This window comes from Trichomycterus rosablanca, chromosome 23 (genome assembly GCF_030014385.1).
Source record: "Trichomycterus rosablanca isolate fTriRos1 chromosome 23, fTriRos1.hap1, whole genome shotgun sequence".
Lineage (NCBI taxonomy): Eukaryota > Metazoa > Chordata > Actinopteri > Siluriformes > Trichomycteridae > Trichomycterus > Trichomycterus rosablanca.
The window spans coordinates 11,469,412-11,491,909 of NC_086010.1; the positions used below are offsets into that span (position 1 = coordinate 11,469,412).

Consider the following 22,498-nt stretch of genomic DNA (forward strand, 5'->3'; position numbering starts at 1 on the left):
CACCCTAGGGGCACTCTTCCTCATCTCTGTGCAGGCGCCTCTAATCAGCCGGCAGAGGTCATAATCGCATTCTGACAGAGAGAGACCCACATCCGGTTCTTTGTCCCACCCCCCAACTGAGCAACTGGCCAATCGTTGCTCATACAGCCACTCAGCCTCGAACCGGTAAGGCAGAGCTGGATTCGATACAATGTACTCAGAATCCAGCCCTGGTTGCAGCGTGTCTTTTTACCGCTGCACCACCTGAGCAGCATTGGATTTTCACTTTTAAACTTGTGTTACAGCTCGGGGTTCTGAGAAACTGTAAGAATCAGATTATTTACTCTTAATTATTACTGATCATAAGTTCTCTCCACTAATTAAATTCCTCACTCGTTTTAGTACAAAAAAATCACGTTAAGCTTCTCACATGGATGAGCTTTTACTGAACGGAATACAGTGTTAACACATCAAGCAGCTTCATGATTAAGAAGCATAAGGAAACAATAAAAAAGTAAAGGTAAATTGCAGGTTTTATTGTATTTTTTTATTGATTTTAATTGTATTTCAGTGATTTATATATATATATTTTAAATATTGGTGTTATTTTCAGTATATAAGTGTCAAAAACAACCCCATTATTTAACATTAGCCTAAAATATATGCAGTTCCACGGGACCATGGAACGCATTAACAGTGAGTTTCAAGGTACCACTGTACCTTGCTTAAATCCGCTTAAATCCGCTTAAATCCGCAATAAATTAATTCAGTGTTATTCTGGACCCAATAAATTGACTGAAGGTTAGTCTGAACCCAATAATTTGATTTAACCCTTTGATGCACAAGCTAAGCAAACCCCTTCTAATGCACAACATGGGTCAAAAATGACCCATATTCATCCATTCAAGAATATTTTCATATGCACATTTGTCAGTTATTCATGTATTTGCTGTCTTAGCTAATAAGAGCTATCTATACTAGAATATGTAAACAGCTAGCAAGCAAATAGTATTGGACATATTCAAGATTCAAGGGCCTAATCTTTGGTTGTCTTTCAAAAGATCAGTAAATATGTTTTTGACTACAAACACTTACAAATGTCAGTAGTCCCTGTCAAATTTCATAGTAAATACATAAGGGTCATTTTTGACCCATGTTGTGCATTAGAAGGGTAGTGATACAAAAATGATTTTTATTAAAAAAAAAGTAAAAAATATAAAACTGAAATAAGGATTTGTGATGATCAAAAACAAGTTAATTGAAAAATTCATGGAAGCATGAAGGACTGAATTAATTTATTGCAAAGATATAGAAAATAAAACTCAGTTGGGTCATTTTTGACCCAGGTTGTGCATCAAAGGGTTAATGTTATTCCAGACCTGGACCGCTCCACCTAGAAATCGAACCCAGGACCTTCTTGCTGTGAGGTGACAGTGCTCACCCACTGTGCCACCCCAAATCTGCATTAGTTTTAAATGAGAGAGAATCTAAAGTGGTTCCTCTTAAATTAAACCACTTTGGTTGTGCTTAAATGAAATCGCCAACAACTCATTTTACCATATCCTGTCTGTGAGACGAGCTCTGCAGCTCCTCCGATGGGTTTGGTGAAAACTCCCACAATGCCTTTCCCCACTCCGGAGATGACACCACGAGCGGTGCTGCCTGCCGTGCTGTTACCTTCTATCGGCCTGGTAAACGTTTGCATTGGCTGGTCCACAATACCAGCTATAGCTCCTACAAGTGCACAAATAAAGATAAAAACAAATATCAGCCCCATGAAGAACAAATATTAATAGAGGATGAGAGAGTATACGTTGTTTAAATGCCAGTGTGAGGGTGTGACTAACCCAGTAGACTGATTCCCAGACGAGAGAGGCCTTGGCGCAGGCCATGACCCAGAGTCTCTGGAAGCTGTCTCCTCCACTCCTCCTGCCGCATGTAGTGCTCCTCATCCAAAGACAATCTGTCCATGTTACGCGCAAGGCTTGTGGCCAAGTTAGTGATGGATGTAAGTGTTCCTACAGAGCAAGAGGGGCAAATAAACTCCTGTTTTACTCAAATATTCTCTGTTTATTCACTTGTAGGACTAACATGCAAGTTTCAGTGCTAGTAAAAGCTTTGATGTGATTATGTGTGTATGAGAGATGATTCACCTTTTGAAATATGTCTGACAAACGAGCTGGTCCCACGAGACACGCCGCTCACGAAGGCTCCAGGTCCACGTGTTAGACCCTCGTACGGTAAGCGGAAAAAATCGGCCACGCCGTTTCCGATACTGCGGACGAGACTTGCTGGACTGCCTAGAATCTCCAAAGAACCCACAACCCATCCTAGAGGAACACACAAGACAACATTTATCCAAAGCGACTTACAATACTGTTACAGTATATAAATACACTGATCAGCCATAACATTAAAACCACCTCCTTGTTTCTACACTTACTGTTCATTTTATCAGCTCCCCTTACCATATAAAAGCACTTTGTAGTTCTACAATTACTGACTGTAGTCCATCTGTTTTTCTACATACCTTTTTAACCTGCTTTCATCCTGTTCTTCAATGGTCAGGACCCCCACAGGACCACTACAGAGCAGGTATTATTTAGGTGGTGGATCATTCTCAGCACTGCAGTGACACTGACATGGTGGTGGTGTGTTAGTGTGTGTTGTGCTGGTATAAGTGGATAAGACACAGCAGCACTGATGGAGTTTTTAAACACCTCACTGTCACTGCTGGACTGAGAATAGTCCACCAACCAAAAATATTCAGTCAACAGCGCCCCGTGGGCAGCGTCCTGTGACCACTAATGAAGGTCTATAAGATGACCAACTCAAACAGCAGCAATAGATGAGCGATCGTCTCTGACTTTACATCTACAAGGTGGACCAACTAGGTAGGAGTGTCTAATAGAGTGGACAGTGAGTGGACACGGTATTTAAAAACTCCAGCAGCGCTGCTCTTTCTGATCCACTCATACCAGCACAACACACACTAACACACCACCACCATGTCAGTGGCACTGCAGTGCTAAGAATCATCCACCACCTAAATAATACCTGCTCTGTGGGCGTCCTGACCATTGAAGAACAGCATGACAGGGGGCTAACAAAGCATGCAGAGAAATAGATGGACTACAGTCAGTAATTGCAGAACTACAAAGTGCTCATATATGGTAAGTGGAGCTGATAACATGGACAGTGTGTGTAGAAACAAGGAGGTGGTTTTAATGTTATGGTTGATCGGTGTGTATATATATCGGTGTATGTATATATATTAGGGCTGTCGAAGTTAACGCGATAATAACGCATTAACGCGATTTCAATTTAACGCGATTAAAAATAATAGTGCCGTTAACGCAAATTCTAGTTAATGTTGAGACTTGACTGGTAGAACTACAACGCTCGGTTACATTATGTTAACATTATGTTAAAACAAACGTTTTAATGTCGGACTTGCCACCGTTTTTCATTTGCGGTTTGTTAACATAATGTAACCGAGCGTTGTAGTGATGCACTTATAAAGAAATAAATACACGCTATATTCACAAGTTGTCGGGAGCAGAACACTTTTATTAACTTATTCTGTTAAGGTACCAAATACCGGAAAGCGGAGTCAAGCACGCTAGTCCATGCACTATGGAAGCCCCAAAGGGTCAAAACACACTCACTTCGTGTAGAAACGGCCATCAAACCATTGTCACAATACAACCACAGAAAAGTCTGTTACAATAACTACGCCTTATCCCACCTAAAGCACCGCTGATCTACAATGTTTGCTGATGGAGAAATTTTAACCTACAATCTGACATTTACTGCCTAGTATGTGAGTGAATAAACTCCCTTACAGTTTTCTCTTGTCCCAGCAGTTTTTAACATCAGTACATTTAGCATAAAATGTGTTCACCATTTTAATTGTAACATTTCACTTAAAAATCCTTGTTTTCTATAACATTTACACAGATTTTTTTTAATGCGATTAATCGCGATTAACTATATGAAATTCTGAGATTAACCGCGATTAAAAATTTTAATCGTTTGACAGCCCTAATATATATATATTAGGGCTGTCGTTAATCGCGTTAATTACCGCGATTAACGCGTTAAAATTTTAATCGCGATAAAAAAAAAAAATCAAGATTAACATTTTTAATCTAACTATTTTTATTTGGCTGTTTGTGCCACATACAGTGTATCACAAAAGTGAGTACACCCCTCACATTTCTGCAGATATTTAAGTATATCTTTTCATGGGACAACACTGACAAAATGACACTTTGACACAATGAAAAGTAGTCTGTGTGCAGCTTATATAACAGTGTAAATTTATTCTTCCCTCAAAATAACTCAATATACAGCCATTAATGTCTAAACCACCGGCAACAAAAGTGAGTACACCCCTAAGAGACTACACCCCTAAATGTCCAAATTGAGCACTGCTTGTCATTTTCCCTCCAAAATGTCATGTGACTCGTTAGTGTTACTAGGTCTCAGGTGTGCATAGGGAGCAGGTGTGTTCAATTTAGTAGTACAACTCTCACACTCTCTCATACTGGTCACTGAAAGTTCCAACATGGCACCTCATGGCAAAGAACTCTCTGAGGATCCTAAAAGACGAATTGTTGCGCTACATGAAGATGGCCAAGGCTACAAGAAGATTGCCAACACCCTGAAACTGAGCTGCAGCACAGTGGCCAAGATCATCCAGCGTTTTAAAAGAGCAGGGTCCACTCAGAACAGACCTCGCGTTGGTCGTCCAAAGAAGCTGAGTGCACGTGCTCAGCGTCACATCCAACTGCTGTCTTTGAAAGATAGGCGCAGGAGTGCCGTCAGCATTGCTGCAGAGATTGAAAAGGTGGGGGGTCAGCCTGTCAGTGCTCAGACCATACGCCGCACACTACATCAAATTGGTCTGCATGGCTGTCACCCCAGAAGGAAGCCTCTTCTGAAGTCTCTACACAAGAAAGCCCGCAAACAGTTTGCTGAAGACATGTCAACAAAGGACATGGATTACTGGAACCATGTCCTATGGTCTGATGAGACCAAGATTAATTTGTTTGGTTCAGATGGTCTCAAGCATGTGTGGCGGCAATCAGGTGAGGAGTACAAAGATAAGTGTGTCATGCCTACAGTCAAGCATGGTGGTGGGAATGCCATGGTCTGGGGCTGCATGAGTGCAGCAGGTGTTGGGGAGTTACATTTCATTGAGGGACACATGAACTCCAATATGTACTGTGAAATACTGAAGCAGAGCATGATCCCCTCCCTCCGGAAACTGGGTCGCAGGGCAGTGTTCCAGCATGATAATGACCCCAAACACACCTCTAAGATGACCACTGCTTTATTGAAGAGGCTGAGGGTAAAGGTGATGGACTGGCCAAGCATGTCTCCAGACCTAAACCCAATAGAACATCTTTGGGGCATCCTCAAGCGGAAGGTGGAGGAGTGCAAAGTCTCGAATATCCGCCAGCTCCGTGATGTCGTCATGGAGGAGTGGAAAAGCATTCCAGTGGCAACCTGTGAAGCTCTGGTAAACTCCATGCCCAGGAGAGTTAAGGCAGTTCTGGGAAATAATGGTGGCCCCACAAAATATTGACACTTCAGGAACTTTCACTAAGGGGTGTACTCACTTTTGTTGCCGGTGGTTTAGACATTAATGGCTGTATATTGAGTTATTTTGAGGGAAGAATAAATTTACACTGTTATATAAGCTGCACACAGACTACTTTTCATTGTGTCAAAGTGTCATTTTGTCAGTGTTCTCCCATGAAAAGATATACTTAAATATCTGCAGAAATGTGAGGGGTGTACTCACTTTTGTGATACACTGTACATGTGTGTCTCTGTGGTAATGAACTGTATTTCAGATGAATTAGGATGTAAAGCGCATGAACTGTCCGATGATAAACTACTTTTAGCGGTTTTCACTTTTTTTACGTGTTGATGAAAAGATGAATGAAACCACGCGATCTCTGTAACGAGTATTTTCATTGGCTGCTAGAGCTGTCCATCAAAACCGTGTAGCTCCGCCTCCTCCCCCTCCGGTAAGAAGTGAAACTCTGTGTGATGTTTCATCTCTACAGTTTATTCAGGTTATTCTATCACATGGTTATAAACATGATTTATATTTGTGATGTTTGTAGTTTTCTAAAAACACATTCGTATCTGATATTTATATGGACTAAGCGTTTACATGGACTGTTTTAATTAACACTTTTTTTATAGCTACAGTGAATTACTTATAATGTTTGCTAACTTGACTGTTTCAGGTATTTATAGATGTTTAAATGGTAATTTAGAACAGTATTTCCCAGTATTCTTTCTGCACAAACACAGTATTAAAGGGTTTTCTTAATAGATCTATGAAATAATCATATCTGTGTTTTGATGCTTTATTGATGCCTTATATTAGATCAAAACATTATGGTTGGTGCACCTGTTTTCAGTGTCAGGGTCATGAACAGGAAAAGATCCTCACTTTTGTCAGATAATGTGCTTTCTACAATGAATTTAGATTTAACAATTTTATCATATTTTATGAATGTTTTATTGGTAAACACGTTCTTGCAATAACAATGTGCATAACTGTTCAAATTTTGCTTAATTATTAGTTTGCGATTAATTGAGATGAATACATATATATTAGGGCTGTCACACGATTAAAAATTTTAATCGAGATTAATCGCGATTAATTTTGTTCTTTAATCTCGATTAAAAAATTTTATCGTGTGACAGCCCTAATATATATATATATATAGTGATTTGTATTTTGTTTATAAATTTTCTATGCATTTTCTCCCCCTTTTCTCCCGACTTTTAGCGCGTCCAATTGCATGCCGATCCCTGCTCTGATTGAGGAGAACGAAGCTAACCCACGCCCCCTCCGGCACGTGGGCAGCAGCCGTATGCATTTTTTCACCTGCACTAAGCAAGTGCTAATGCGAATCAGCCCTGTGTACAGAGAGACACACCCTGATCAATGCACTCCTTCCCCGCCCCTGTGCAGGTGCCATCAATCAGCCAGCAGAGGTCGTAGTTGCATCAGTTACAAGAAGACCCTATCCGGCTTACTACTACCCCATCCATATATGAACTACAGGCCATTCTTTGTTCATGTGGCCGCTCAGCCCAACCAGATGGCAGAGCTAAGATACGATACGATGTCTCAGCAATTGAGGGTTAAGGGCCTTGCTCAAGGGCCCAACAGGGGCAGCCTGGCAAGTGGTGGGGCTTGAACCAGCGACTATTTAAGTACTAGTCCAGTATCTTAACCACTAGGCTACAACTGCCCAATCAGAGAACAACTAGACTATGTGCATGTGTGTGATAAGGAAGGAAAGTCACATACCTGCTCTGAAGAGGGCGCCTGCAGCGTAGTGCATGGTGAGAGAATGTATGAGTTGCCGTGGTGTGGTGAACACAGCCCCTCTCTCAAACACAGAGAAGGACAGCGGCGTGTGGTCCGAGGCGATGTAGAGCTTCAGAGAGGCATGTACACTGACCAACAGACTAACCGGCTCAATGAGCAGCCTGTGCAGACGGATTGGCCAAACCAGTGCTTGATCTGACTGGTATACTTGCACAGGTAACATAAGACAGGGGTCTCCTGTTCCTGTCCCTCCAGTGGAAGACAAAGTGGATGCAGGTATGTAGGCGTGGAAGAGCGTTTTCAGGTAGTATATAAAAGTGTCTTCCAGATACACTCGAGTCGGTTTGACCCGGAAGCTCATTTGTTCCAGATGTTGCCCATCGCTGGACAGTGTAAGGCCCACAGACAGAAAGCACATCTGGCGGAACTCCTCCAGAGCCTCCGGGCTCAGTGCTGTGTTAGTGTCACCCGCCCAGAAGTCCTTGTCTGTTAGTTGCTCCTGGCACAGCAGGACGGGAAAGTGGAAACTGGAGCGGCTGTACAGTTGGTTGTCCACTTGCAGGCTGCCACACAGGACCCGTATCTGGTGAGCGGGGCTGATGGATGCGTCACTCGCGGCCGATTCAGGAGGAGGCAGCAGGACCAGAAGCTTGGAAATGGTTAGACGGATGAGCTCCACCGAACCGGTCGGACTTGTGATGTCATCACAAAGTGCCATACTCATCTCATTCAGTGCGACTCTGAACGACAGCACCTGATTGGATTCCCTGATGAAAAAGAAAAGCATGCAGACATGCACAGTCAACAAAAAAAATAACAAATTTAAATGTAGAAATGATGTAAAAGCAATGGAACGGGTGCTCAGGTGGCACAGCAGTAAAACACACCAGCACACCAGAGGTGGCATTGCAAAACTCAGGCTGTTTTTGGACTGTGGGAGGAAACCGGAGCTCCCGGAAGAAACCCACGCAGACACGAGGAGAACATGCAAACTCCGAAAGGACACAGAAAGGACCCGGACCGGCCCACCTGGGGATCAAACCCAGGACCTTCTTGCTGTGAGGCGACGGTGCTACCCACTGAGCCACTGAGCCGCCCCCAATTAAATTAGCTTTGTAGAAATTCAGGTTCAGGACACTCTTTTATTGCACTTCGGAGCAATCCACAAATTTACATGATCATAACCTTGCTCATAGGTGTACACAGAGGTGGAAAGAGTACTAAAATATTGTACTCAAGTAAAAGTACTATTACTTTGATGATTTTTTACTTAAGTATGAGTAAAATTACTAGTCTAAAAATCTACTCAAGTAAAAAGTAACTCATTTAAAATGTACTCAGAGTAAACGTTACTTCGTTACTTTTTTAACAGAAGGAGGGACGTCATTTTCCAACAGAAGTTGATAGATGAATGATACAGCAGACTACACACAGCACACGTGTGGATTTAACCACTCTACACACCTAACATACTGCAACTGCTGGGGGGGATGTTGGGTGTTTACCTGAGCGGGAGTAATACACCGTCATAAGAACAATATCAAAATCAAAAACAAAACAGCAGAATCTCACAAGCACATTTATGCTGTCCCTTTTACTTCAAATAAATGAACATAAAAAATCACAATATTTCATAATGCTTTGCTATCATTGCAAAATGACAGGGTACCGTAAACAGCAGAACTGCGACCCAGATCAACCACACAGCAGCAGCAGAAAATCATAACCACTTATCTATTTACCTGATCTATATCCGTGTTCCATTAAGGATATAATCCACTTTATATAAGACCCTCTTGTATGTTTCCAGAATATATAAATCCAAACCCAACTGTTTTAAGCTTAAATTGGTGATTCGTTCGCTAAACTGTCATTTATACAACAACCAATGAAGAAAGAGATTGAATCTCTGCCCAGAATCTGAATTCTGAAGCTCTGATTGGTTTATACATCTGAATCTCTTCACCAAATGAACCGATTCATGGAGTTGTTTATGCACAACATCATAATGAAACAGAGTGAGTCGTTTCTGACTCATTAACTCAGTGATTCAGTTCGCAAGCCCGACTCTAAAGAACAATTCGTAAATGCTCAGCGGGCCGGATCAAACAACCAAATGGGCTGGTTTGATGTCGAGTTTTTTTATTGTTTTCTTTTTTTTTTACTCAGTAACGGATGTAATTTAAAATGTAGCAAATTACAATTCTTAATACAAAACATACTTAAGTAAAAGTAAAATTACAGGTTGTAAAATCTACTTTAAAAAGTACAAGTACACAAAAAAACTACTCAATTACAGTAACGCGAGTAAATGTAATTCGTTATTTTCCACCTCTGGGTGTACATATAAATCTTTAACCCTCGTTAGATTTGCTTAGGTAAAAAGATCTTCTATATAATACTTTTGTACGTGTGTACCTTTGGTGTTGGTTAATGACAGGTCCAGCACAGCTTTCCGGTGCCAGGGTGAGAACAACTGTGCCACTTAGATAAGCAACGTCAACATACAGACTGCCAAAACCTGGCAAGAACACCACCTGCAGATCAGAAAGACATATACAGATTGGTCGACACACACACATATAAAATTAAATGCTAAAACTAGTGTTTGTTTAAGTTACTGTAGTATTTTCGTAGTTGCCACTGTCCATTGTTTTTTACATTTACATTTTTGGCATTTAGCAGACGCCTTTATCCAAAGCGACTTATAGTAGTGTGACAGAATACAGTCTGAGCAATTGAGGGTTAAGTCACAAAATACCGAGTCCAAGTCTTTAGACTAGAGTCTGAGTTAAGTCACGAGTCAATATAATATACACAAAACATATATTGGAAATGTGGTGTAGAAGTTCAGATAAAAAACAACAATACATTAGCGACTGTATTTTGCCGTTTTACTTATTGTCTTTACTTTCCTAGTCATTGTGCAAGTGAATGTAATTTCGTAACAAGAAGGTACCAGTTAAAAGCTTAAACTAATACGTTTTGTTTTCATTGCAAAACAAACGCGCACGATAAATCACGGCACAGCGGCCAAAATCCAAAACACAGCAAAAAAAAAAAAATCACAACCACTGCTTACCTTAGCTTATGTTCTTCCAGATGCTATTAAATTTATAACCATGTGTCCCATTAGGAATAGAATCTGTTATTTTGTAAATGTGCTTACAATTAAAAACCTCCAAACTTTTCCCGGTTGTGAAGTAAAACACGAACTCGTTATAAAGCCAATCAAGCGTTTCATTGACACATCATCTGTGTTACGCAAACTGAATTAATGCAAATAACAACATTTCTTACTAAAAATTCAAATCAGAAGCTCTGGTTCAGAAAGCGGTCTTTCAACCATTAGCGGCAATTCTGTAGGAGCGTCCCATTCAACCCAGTTAAAAATATATTTCAATCAATTCCAATCCAAAGGTAATAAAAATTTTCAAATGAAGTGAACTTCAAACTGCTGATGCTAGGGACTTGGACAACACACAGTTATAAATTTAATAGCATCTGGAAGAACATAAGCTAGGGTAAGCAGTGGTTTTGGATATTTTGCTGTGTTTGGGATTTTGGCCGCTGTGCAGCAATTTGCAATGAAAACAAAACTTTAGTTTAAGCTTTTAACTGGTACCTAGGAAAGTAAAGGCACTAAGTAAAACGGCAAAATACAGTCGCTAATCTGTTGTTGTTTTTATCTGGACTTACATATTATTTGTTTATTTCTATGCTACATTTCCAATATATGTTTTGTGTAAATTATATTGACTCGTGACTTGACTTGGACTCTAGCATAAAGAATCGTGACTCGACTCGGACTCTAGCCTAAAGACTTGTGACTTGACTCGGACTCTAGCCTAAAGACTCGTGACTTGACTCGGACTCTAGCCTAAAGACTCGTGACTTGACTCGGACTCTAGCCTAAAGACTCGTGACTCGACTCTGACTCGTATTTTGTGACTTGTGAACATCTCTGGTATGACCAATCACACACTATGTGGTCATAAACAGTAGTTATAGTTATATACCCCATTAAGAACAATATAATTAAAAGAAATCTAAATAAGAATTAAGTCGTGGAATGTGACAGCTGCAGTGTTGCCGGGCGTCCCTGTACCTGTGTGCCAGGACTGTTGATGTCAATGCCATCAGTCCAGCTGGAGGTGAGTGGTGTGGCCACAGAGGAAGGATCAGAGGGTGAATCAGCGACTATACAGAAACGCAGAGACGGCAGAGCTTCCTTCTGTCTGCACTCTGGGAAATTGGAGAAATGGTAGTACAGCTCATGGTGCACAGAGCTGAACGGAGGCAGTTTCCTACAGAACACCTCTGTCCTAGCAGGCTCTATTAAACAAACATATTCAGTGTTATTTTAAATGAATTTTAATCATTAGAAACACATTACTGTTTTAATACGATAAAATGTTAATGGTAGGAAAATAGCTTAATCTTAAAGACATAATAATTACGTACCTCTCAGGTTCTCCTTCAGCATCAAGGCTCTGGGACAGCGATTATGGATCAGCATATGGGGACATGGGTCCTCACTCACGGAAATGTACGTGATTCCTAAATGCTCCTGATATGTTACAACCAGTGCTCTACAGAGAACAGTAAACAATAATTAGAAATAATGACAGACATTTCTAGAAATGAAATAAGATAATACAACCCCAAATCAGAAAAAGTTGGGACAGTATGGAAAATGCAAATAAAATAAAATGCAGTGTTCCTTACATTTGCAGAAAGGATGAACCTGAGATATTTCATGTTTTATCTGCTCAACTTCATTTCATTTATTAATAAACATCCATTCCTGCATTTCAGGCCTGCAACACACAAATGATGTGATTCCAAACAGGTGATGTCAGCAGGTGATTGTAATCATGGTTTGGTACAAAAGCAGCATCCAGGAAAGGCTGAGTCTTTGATGAGCAAAGATGATCAGAGGATCTCCAGTTTGTCAACAAATGTGTGAGAAAATGATTGAAATGTTTAAAAACAATGAACATCAAAGAAAGATTGGAAGGGATTTGCATATTTCTCCCTCTACAGTGCAGAATATCATTGAACAATTCAAGGAATTTCAGGGCCAAGAGCGCAAGCTTAAGTTGAATGCCCGTGATCTTCGATCCCTCAGATGGCACTGCATCAAGAACCTCCACTCAACAATAGCTGATATAACCACATGGGTGAGGGATTACTTTGGCAAACCTTTGTCAAGCACTACAATACAGAGTTACATGCACAAATGGCACTTAAAACTTTACTGTGCAAAAAAGAAGCCTTATGTTAACAATGTCCAGAAGCGGCGTCAACTTCTCTGGGTTCAGAGGCATCTAGGATGGACCATCACACAGTAGAAACGTGTATTGTGGTCAGATGAATCAGCATTCCAGATCTTTTTTGGAAAAAAAAAGGATGCCATGTGCTCCGGACCAAAGATGAAAAGGACCATCCAGACTTATATCAGGAACAGGTCCAAAAGCCAGAGTCTGTCATGGTACGGGACTGTGTCAGTGCCCTTGGCAAAGGTCATTTACACTTCTGTGATGGCAGCATTAATGCAGAAAAGTACATTGAGATCTTAGAGCAACATGTGCTGCCTTCAAGACGTCATCTTTTCCAGCGACGTCCATGCATTTTTCAACAAGACGATGCAAAACCACATGCTGCACACATTACAAAGGCATGGCTGCGGAAGAAGAGGGTACGAGTACTGAACTGGCCCGCCTGCAGTCCTGATCTGTCCCCAATAGAGAATGTGTGGAGAATTTTGAAAGGAAAAATGCGACAACGACGATCCCTGTACTGTTACACATCTTACGACGTGTTTGCAGGAAGAATGAGACTAAATAAAAGCTGAAACACTAAATCACTTGGTCTCCTCTGTGACAAAACGTCTTTTAAGTGTGGTGAAAAGGAATGGCAACATTACAAAGTGGTAAATGCTTTACTGTCCCAACTTTTTTTGGAATGTGTTGCAGGTCTGAAATGCAGGAATGGATGTTTATTAATAAATGAAATAAAGTTGAGCGGATAAAACATGAAATATCTCAGGTTCATCCTGTCTGCAATCAAATAAAAGTCAAAGTAAATGTAAATTTGCACTGGTGTAAATGATATGACCCACCTGGTGCTGAGGGAATTGTGCACGTTCTGCTGCACTGGCACAGATACGCTCTGTCTGGGAAAGTCCGGCCGCATAGGTACAGGCAGGCTCCACGGCTCCGGGTCCTGTTTGGATTCTACCATGCAACTGAAATAAATGTGCTTCTGGGGCAGTGGAGTCTGTTTTTCTGTGGGGTTTTGAATTAACACATCCCAGCTAGGTACTGGACAGGTAGAGGGAGTGCCAGCCTTCGGTCCTGGGCCTAGTGTTAATACACTAGAGTGAGGGGGAGTACAATGCTGAAAGACAAGTAAAAAGAAAAGACGTAAGGTGGGAATTGGTTAGCGGAGGGTTTGAGAAGCATAAATGGTGATGAAAAATACCTGTGTAGTGTGTGTGTGTGTGTATACCTGATGTGTGTGTAGTACCTGATCAGGAGCTGATAGTGGATACTCAGAGAGCAGTGCTCTGTAATTAATAGTCTGATTTGTATTGTTAACCAGCACACTCTTATCCTCGATTTGTAAAATCTGTATCCCGTACTTTACCGTCGAAGACACACAGAACTGGCACAACTGTTTAACAACACAGAGAGTAAATATCAGCATTTGACTTGGCAGGTCATCATAGCCAAATTTATATTTTATTTATATATTCCTGACAGTAAACCCTTGGTCAGTTTGGTGGACCCCCGATTGCAGTCGAGGTGGGTATATTGCTGCTCACGCCTTCTCCCACCTGCACGCATCCCTTTGCGGAACCCATTTCCACCCATGCATTCTGCACAGGCGTCCTTAAACAGCGTGTGAAGACCCCACCCACATAGTCCGGTCATCCCACCCACATAGTCCGGTCATCCCGCCCTAGCAGAAACGTGTCTGCTGCAGGCACTGACAATTATGCCCGCTAGATGGCGCCCAGCCGACCAGTGGCAACACCGAGTTTCGAACGGAGGAGTTCAGAATCTCGGCGCTGGTGTGCTAGTGGAATATTCCGCTGCGCCACCTGAGCGCTCCATACACACACTGTGACATGTAATTACATATATATACACACTCATACGAACATACAAACACTCAAACTAACGTGCACATACACACCAACATACGCACACTCACACACACACAAACTCACACACTTACACATACATTGCATATACAGTGTATCACAAAAGTGAGTACACCCCTCACATTTCTGCAGATATTTAAGTATATCTTTTCATGGGACAACACTGACAAAATGACACTTTGACACAATGAAAAGTAGTCTGTGTGCAGCTTATATAACAGTGTCAATTTATTCTTCCCTCAAAATAACTCAATATACAGCCATTAATGTCTAAACCACCGGCAACAAAAGTGAGTACACCCCTAAGAGACTACACCCCTAAATGTCCAAATTGAGCACTGCTTGTCATTTTCCCTCCAAAATGTCATGTGACTCGTTAGTTTTACTAGGTCTCAGGTGTGCATAGGGAGCAGGTGTGTTCAATTTAGTAGTACAGCTCTCACACTCTCTCATACTGGTCACTCAAAGTTCCAACATGGCACCTCATGGCAAAGAACTCTCTGAGGATCTTAAAAGACGAATTGTTGCGCTACATGAAGATGGCCAAGGCTACAAGAAGATTGCCAACACCCTGAAACTGAGCTGCAGCACAGTGGCCAAGAGCATCCAGCGTTTTAAAAGAGCAGGGTCCACTCAGAACAGACCTCGCGTTGGTCGTCCAAAGAAGCTGAGTGCACGTGCTCAGCGTCACATCCAACTGCTGTCTTTGAAAGATAGGCGCAGGAGTGCTGTCAGCATTGCTGCAGAGATTGAAAAGGTGGGGGGTCAGCCTGTCAGTGCTCAGACCATACGCCGCACACTACATCAAATTGGTCTGCATGGCTGTCACCCCAGAAGGAAGCCTCTTCTGAAGTCTCTACACAAGAAAGCCCGCAAACAGTTTGCTGAAGACATGTCAACAAAGGACATGGATTACTGGAACCATGTCCTATGGTCTGATGAGACCAAGATTAATTTGTTTGGTTCAGATGGTCTCAAGCATGTGTGGCGGCAATCAGGTGAGGAGTACAAAGATAAGTGTGTCATGCCTACAGTCAAGCATGGTGGTGGGAATGCCATGGTCTGGGGCTGCATGAGTGCAGCAGGTGTTGGGGAGTTACATTTCATTGAGGGACACATGAACTCCAATATGTACTGTGAAATACTGAAGCAGAGCATGATCCCCTCCCTCCGGAAACTGGGTCGCAGGGCAGTGTTCCAGCATGATAATGACCCCAAACACACCTCTAAGACGACCACTGCTTTATTGAAGAGGCTGAGGGTAAAGGTGATGGACTGGCCAAGCATGTCTCCAGACCTAAACCCAATAGAACATCTTTGGGGCATCCTCAAGCGGAAGGTGGAGGAGCGCAAAGTCTCGAATATCCGCCAGCTCCGTGATGTCGTCATGGAGGAGTGGAAAAGCATTCCAGTGGCAACCTGTGAAGCTCTGGTAAACTCCATGCCCAGGAGAGTTAAGGCAGTTCTGGGAAATAATGGTGGCAACACAAAATATTGACACTTCAGGAACTTTCACTAAGGGGTGTACTCACTTTTGTTGCCGGTGGTTTAGACATTAATGGCTGTATATTGAGTTATTTTGAGGGAAGAATAAATTTACACTGTTATATAAGCTGCACACAGACTACTTTTCATTGTGTCAAAGTGTCATTTTGTCAGTGTTGTCCCATGAAAAGATATACTTAAATATCTGCAGAAATGTGAGGGGTGTACTCACTTTTGTGATACACTGTACATACACTAACACACACACACAGACACACAAAAACTCACTCACACCCGCACACACACACACACACACACACACACACACACACAAAACCAACACAGTTTTGCTCCCGGACTCTAACAACTTTAATACATACAACTACTTAGTGACTGTATTACTTGCATCTTTGCACAATATTGTATTTTTTACACCCTATTTTTTATATCACCTATAAAAACTCTATGCTACTAACTGTATATAGAATATGTTTTTACCTTACTTATCATTTACTCTGTAGCATGTACTGGCCAACAATATTCTTGTCCTTCAATTTCTTTAGATTAGTAATGTCTTCTGTGTTTATTTATTGTAGGTCCATGTATTTATTGTACTGTTTTTTATCTGCACTGTGTAATGTATTGTTTTGCACTTGTGTTCTGTGTTGCACCCTGATCCTGGAGGAACGTTATTTCATTTCAATATGTACTTGTATATACATTAGCTGAAATGACAATAAAGTCTCTAGACTCTCTCGGAAAAGCTAGTTCTCACGATTTCTCAGCACCAAGGCTAATGGCGAGCGAAGCTCAAAACGCTTCTAATGTGAATGCACCTTTATCATGAAACTATGGCAGCTGGGTAGTTCATTCAGTCATAGACTAATTCCACCAAAGAGTAAGACGGAGCACTTCAGACGTTCTTTTGTGCCAACTGCCATCAGACTGCATAACAATAGCAGAATACACAGGCTGTCCTCACACTGATGAGCCAGCTCCCCCCCTACAATAACTCAAGATCTCCCCCTACCCTGGACTCTATGTTTCATTATTCACACATATGTATATATCTACAGTGTATCACAAAAGTGAGTACACCCCTCACATGAAAATAACTCAACACACAGCCATTAATGTCTAAATAGCTGGCAACATAAGTGAGTACACCCCACAGTGAACATGTCCAAATTGTGCCCAAATGTGTCATGTCCCTCCCTGGTGTCATGTGTCAAGGTCCCAGGTGTAAATGGGGAGCAGGGCTGTTAAATTTGGTGTTTTGGGTACAATTCTCTCATACTGGCCACTGGATATTCAACATGGCAAAGAACTCTCTGAGGATGTGAGAAATAGAATTGTTGCTCTCCACAAAGATGGCCTGGGCTATAAGAAGATTGCTAACACCCTGAAACTGAGCTACAGCATGGTGGCCAAGGTCATCCAGCGGTTTTCCAGGACAGGTTCCACTCGGAACAGGCTTCGCCAGGGTCGACCAAAGAAGTTGAGTCCACGTGTTCGGCGTCATATCCAGAGGTTGGCTTTAAAAAATAGACACATGAGTGCTGCCAGCATTGCTGCAGAGGTTGAAGACGTGGGAGGTCAGCCTGTCAGTGCTCAGACCATACGCCGCACACTGCATCAACTCGGTCTGCATGGTCGTCATCCCAGAAGGAAGCTGACGCACAAGAAAGCCCGCAAACAGTTTGCTGAAGACAAGCAGTCCAAGAACATGGATTACTGGAATGCCCTGTGGTCTGACGAGACCAAGATAAACTTGTTTGGCTCAGATGGTGTCCAGCATGTGTGGCGGCGCCCTGGTGAGAAGTACCAAGACAACTGTATCTTGCCTACAGTCAAGCATGGTCTTGGGCTGCATGAGTGTTGCTGGCACTGGGGAGCTGCAGTTCATTGAGGGAAACATGAATTCCAACATGTACTGTGACATTCTGAAACAGAGCATGATCCCCTCCCTTCGAAAACTGATGATGGTCTAAACCCAATTGAGCAGCTGTGGCGCATCCTCAAGTGGAAGGTGGAGGAGTTCAAGGTGTCTAACATCCACCAGCTCCGTGATGTCATCATGGAGGAGTGGAAGAGGATTCCAGTAGCAACCTGTGCAGCTCTGGTGAATTCCATGCCCAGGAGGGTTAAGGCAGTGCTGGATAATAATGGTGGTCACACAAAATATTGACACTTTGGGCACAATTTGGACATGTTCACTGTGGGGTGTACTCACTTATGTTGCCAGCCATTTAGACATTAATGGCTGTGTGTTGAGTTATTTTCAGAAGACAGTAAATCTACACTGCTATACAAGTTGTACACTGACTACTCTAAGTTATATCCAAGTTTTATTTCTATAGTGTTGTCCCATGAAAAGATATAATAAAATATTTGCAGAAATGTGAGGGGTGTACTCACTTTTGTGATACACTGTACATATAGTATATGTAGTGTTTTTAATTATATTGTTGTAATTACCATACTGTTGTATAATAGTAATTTTTTTATAATTTTTTTATTTTATTCTACTCTATTTTTATTTACTGTACTTACACTGTACTGGAGCTGCTGTAACACTCGAATTTCCCCCATGAGGATCAATAAAGGAATCTTAATCTTAATCTTAGTCCTGCATGAGGGAGGAAATATCGACTCCCCAAAATATTATACGGGAAAGTCTGAAAATAGCACTGCACACTGGATTATTAGGCTATGTGTGGTCTCGCTGGTGATGCTAATTCTATCTCTAACCTTTTGTCTGGGTGGAGTTCCAAGGAAGACGTCAGCTTCCACGTATCCTTCTTCATCCAGGCTGAGAATTTTGGCTTCTCCCAGCTCGCTCCAGCGTGGTGAGGTTAACTCGTGCAGCAGATGTATTGCTGATGACTTGTGCACTGTGTTTGTCTGGGGCCAATAAAGGCCGATCTGAAATGCCACCTATCATACAAACACACCACAACGTTATTAAACCTATATCAATTTTGCTTCTGATCAACCCTCCATTGCAGTTTAATAGTACAGAAGTACCTTAAAGTTTGGGGGGATGATGGTTTTGCCAGCAGGAATTTGGAGAACGATGTTTTCTGCTTCAAACAGCCAGAGGTCCCAGTGAGAGTGATTGGTGAACAGCGCCCATGGTAACAGCTCCACCAGAAGAGAGTTTAAACCCGCCCGCCATGCAGACAAGCGCACTTGCATGGGACTGTCCCACTGAGCTACTGATTCTCCCTCTGACCTGCATACAAAAAAAGTAAAATAAATTAATTAGATAAGTACTTTTCACTGAATACTTTTTGCACTGTTGTACTTGAGTCTCATGTCATGTGTATGTATTTACCTGTCTGGGTTTCTACAGGAGTAAGGCCAAACAAGCTGGCTGGAACTACGAGGGCCGTAGAAGTGTTGGAGTATGTTGCTGCGGCTTTGACTCTGTTCTGGACCAGCTTTGCTCGCAATCTGCTTAATTAGATCTGAAGAGATCGGTATTGCACAATGTGAAACGTCTCCTTCTTCACTGTAACACACACAGAGACAAAGAAATAAGCATTACAATCAAGAGTACACCTTAGATTTGAGAAGTTTACTTAATAAAGTACCAGATCATAAAGTAACCCTATGGCAGACCTTCACAAAAACAGATTGTTTTGAGTTGCCTAATTAAATTGTATCCTTACTTAAAAGAGTAAGTATCTTTACCAATGAGGGTTGATGAATTTTTATTTGAAATTGCTCGGCTACATTGTAAATCAAGGTCACTGATTTCCAAGTTAAATATAGATTGATCAAGTGGTGTCTTGAGTTGTTGCTAAGCTGATGGTCTGTGGTTGCTAAGCTGTTGGTCTGTGGTTGCTTGGCTGATGGTTGGTGGTTGCTAGGGTGTTTCATGTGGTTGAGAAGGTATGACTATGCCCTTGCTATGACAAAAGAAGTAGATGCTGTTGTGTTCCAAAAGTGAGAGGTTGAATTTTTTGGTAGTTTTTGGTACGTGGTTACCATGATGTTCCAGGTGACAAGGTGTCTCAAGTTGTTGCTAAGGTGTTGGTTTGTGGTTGCTATGGTGTTTTCTGTGGTTGCTAGGCTGATGGTAGGTGGTTGCTAGGGTGTTTCATGTAAGAGAAGGTATGACTATGCCCTTGCTATGACAACAGAAGTAGTTGCTGTTGTGTTCCAAAAGTGAGAGCTTGAATTTTTTTGGTACGTGGTTACCATGATGTTCCAGGTGACAAGGTGTCTCAAGTTGTTGCTGAGGTGTTGGTTTGTGGTTGCTATGGTGTTTTCTGTGGTTGCTAGGCTGATGGTAGGTGGTCGCTAGGGTGTTTTATGTGGTTGAGAGGGTATAGCTGCGTCCGGAATCGCATACTTCCATACTCAGTAGAACGCGAAATGAGGACGCGAGAGCGGTTAGTATGTCCGAATACATAGTATACACAAAGAGGTACGCGAGAAGTACCCGGATGACCTACTTATTGGCCAGCCATGTTTGAGTATGCAAGCGATGCACACTTGTGGTCCACTAATGTATCCCATAATGCAACTGGAGCTGCGTAGGCATTCGAAGCGGAATAAGAAACAAGAAAGATAGCGGAAAACGGAGTCCTCTGTTTACAAGTGTAAGTAAGATGAATAAAATCAAAATTTTAAAGACGAATAAATAACAAAACGATAAATATCCAAAAATATCCAAAATTTTGGCGAGTGGGGTTTGTAATGAGTCTGTAACTATGGTGATATTACGTCCTCACGTCCCCACGTCATCACTTGACGTTGGTAAGATGGCGGATGTAGTACGTAGCGGTGTTGTGTGCATACTGCATACTTCTGTACTGAAAGTATGTACTTTTTTACCGGCCGAGTAGTGCATACTTCCTCCAATCTAGTACGTACTCTGTAAGTATGCGATTCCGGACGCAGCTTATGACTTTATCCTACCTATATCAAAAGTAATTGCTATTGTGTTCCAAAAGTGAGAGCTTGAATACCTTTGGAAGTTTTTGGTATGTGGTTACCATGGTGGTTGCTATGGTGTTCCAGGTGGCTGCTAAGGTATTGCTAAGTGGGTGCTATGGCAAAACAAGTGGTTGCTAGAGTGCTCTAATGCAGGATGTTGAATACTTTTGGTTAGTTATGTGAGTGTGCAAGTTAGCTTTATCTATTATGATTGTGGACAGTTACGCACCATGTTGCACCAACATCTGTGACCATCAAATTATGTGACCTCAGTGGGCACTTTTTGTGATTTCTATTAATGTGCATGAGCATTTAATGCATATTTCGTGTGGTCACACACATCAGGTTATGTTGCTGCACTGTTTCTTACTTTATTTAGTATTTTTCAGGGGAACAATAATGAGTTTGTTTCTTCAGTGGACCACTGATTCAATTGCTTTTAGTTGGAAATGGCGAAAAAGGCAGGTGACATTGTTTACTTGCAACTGTAATTTAGCTTTAAGGCTAACCTAACAGCCTGAGTGTATTCTAAGGTAAAGTCACAAATAAACAAGTGATATAAGTGGAATACAAGGAGTTGTGGGTAATGTACCTGGCTTTGAAGGTAAGGTGGTGTGTGATGTTTGGCTGTACATTGCGCAATGCCCGCTGCTGCCCTTGTCCAACGATTTGCTGGCACTCCTTTTGGCCTAAACTGCGCTTCTCTACTTGCACCAATACAGCCTCTGGTAGGTGACTCCTCACAACAAACAGAGGACTGAACACCACCTGAGAAATGCACACCATTAAACACCCACACAGACGTATTTTCACAGTGTATGTACAGTACAGGCCAAAAGTTTGGACACACCTTCTCATTCAATGCGTTTTCTGTATTTTCATGACTATTTTTATTGTAGATTCTCACTGAAGGCATCAAAACTATGAATGAACACATGTGGAGTTATGTACTTAACAAAAAAAGGTGAAATAACTGAAAACATGTTTTATATTCTAGTTTCTTCAAAATAGCCACCCTTTGCTCTGATTACTGCTTTGCACACTCTTGGCATTCTCTCCAGGAAAGGAAGACCAAGAGTCACCTCTGCTTCTCAGGACAAGTTCATCCGAGTCACCAGCCTCAGAAATCGCAAGTTAACAGCAGCTCAGATCACAGACCAGTTGAATGCCACACAGAGTTCTAGCAGCAGACCCATCTCTAGAACAACTGTTAAGAGGAGACTGCGCAAATCAGGCCTTCATGGTCAAATAGCTGCTAGGAAACCACTGCTAAGGAGAGGCAACAAGCAGAAGAGATTTGTTTGGGCCAAAAAACACAAGGAATGGACATTAGACCAGTGGAAATCTGTGCTTTGGTCTGATGAGTCCAAATTTGAGATCTTTGGTTCCAACCGCCGTGTCTTTGTGAGACGCAGAAAAGGTGAACGGATGGATTCCACATGCCTGGTTCCCACTGTGAAGCATGGAGGAGGAGCTGTGATGGTGTGGGGGTGTTTTGCTGGTGACACTGTTGGGGATTTATTCAAAATTGAAGGCACACTGAACCAGCA

The 22,498-nt window shown here is 41.9% G+C and overlaps 1 protein-coding gene across 1 annotated transcript in view; it reads right to left on the bottom strand.

Moving 5' to 3' along the window:
• LOC134300762 (intermembrane lipid transfer protein VPS13B-like) overlaps window positions 1-22,498 on the bottom strand; it is a 149,593-nt gene that overhangs the window by 3,685 nt on the left and 123,410 nt on the right. Inside the window, exons 46-58 of the mRNA XM_062985184.1 lie at window positions 21,541-21,716; window positions 19,339-19,515; window positions 19,029-19,236; window positions 18,753-18,938; window positions 13,877-14,023; window positions 13,470-13,747; window positions 11,810-11,937; window positions 11,454-11,680; window positions 9,764-9,882; window positions 7,325-8,112; window positions 2,133-2,309; window positions 1,827-1,997; window positions 1,537-1,713 (exon numbers count right to left, since the gene is read on the bottom strand). Of these exons, the coding sequence (XP_062841254.1) occupies window positions 1,537-1,713; window positions 1,827-1,997; window positions 2,133-2,309; window positions 7,325-8,112; window positions 9,764-9,882; window positions 11,454-11,680; window positions 11,810-11,937; window positions 13,470-13,747; window positions 13,877-14,023; window positions 18,753-18,938; window positions 19,029-19,236; window positions 19,339-19,515; window positions 21,541-21,716 (2,959 nt within the window). The remainder of the gene's footprint in view (window positions 1-1,536; window positions 1,714-1,826; window positions 1,998-2,132; window positions 2,310-7,324; window positions 8,113-9,763; window positions 9,883-11,453; window positions 11,681-11,809; window positions 11,938-13,469; window positions 13,748-13,876; window positions 14,024-18,752; window positions 18,939-19,028; window positions 19,237-19,338; window positions 19,516-21,540; window positions 21,717-22,498) is intronic.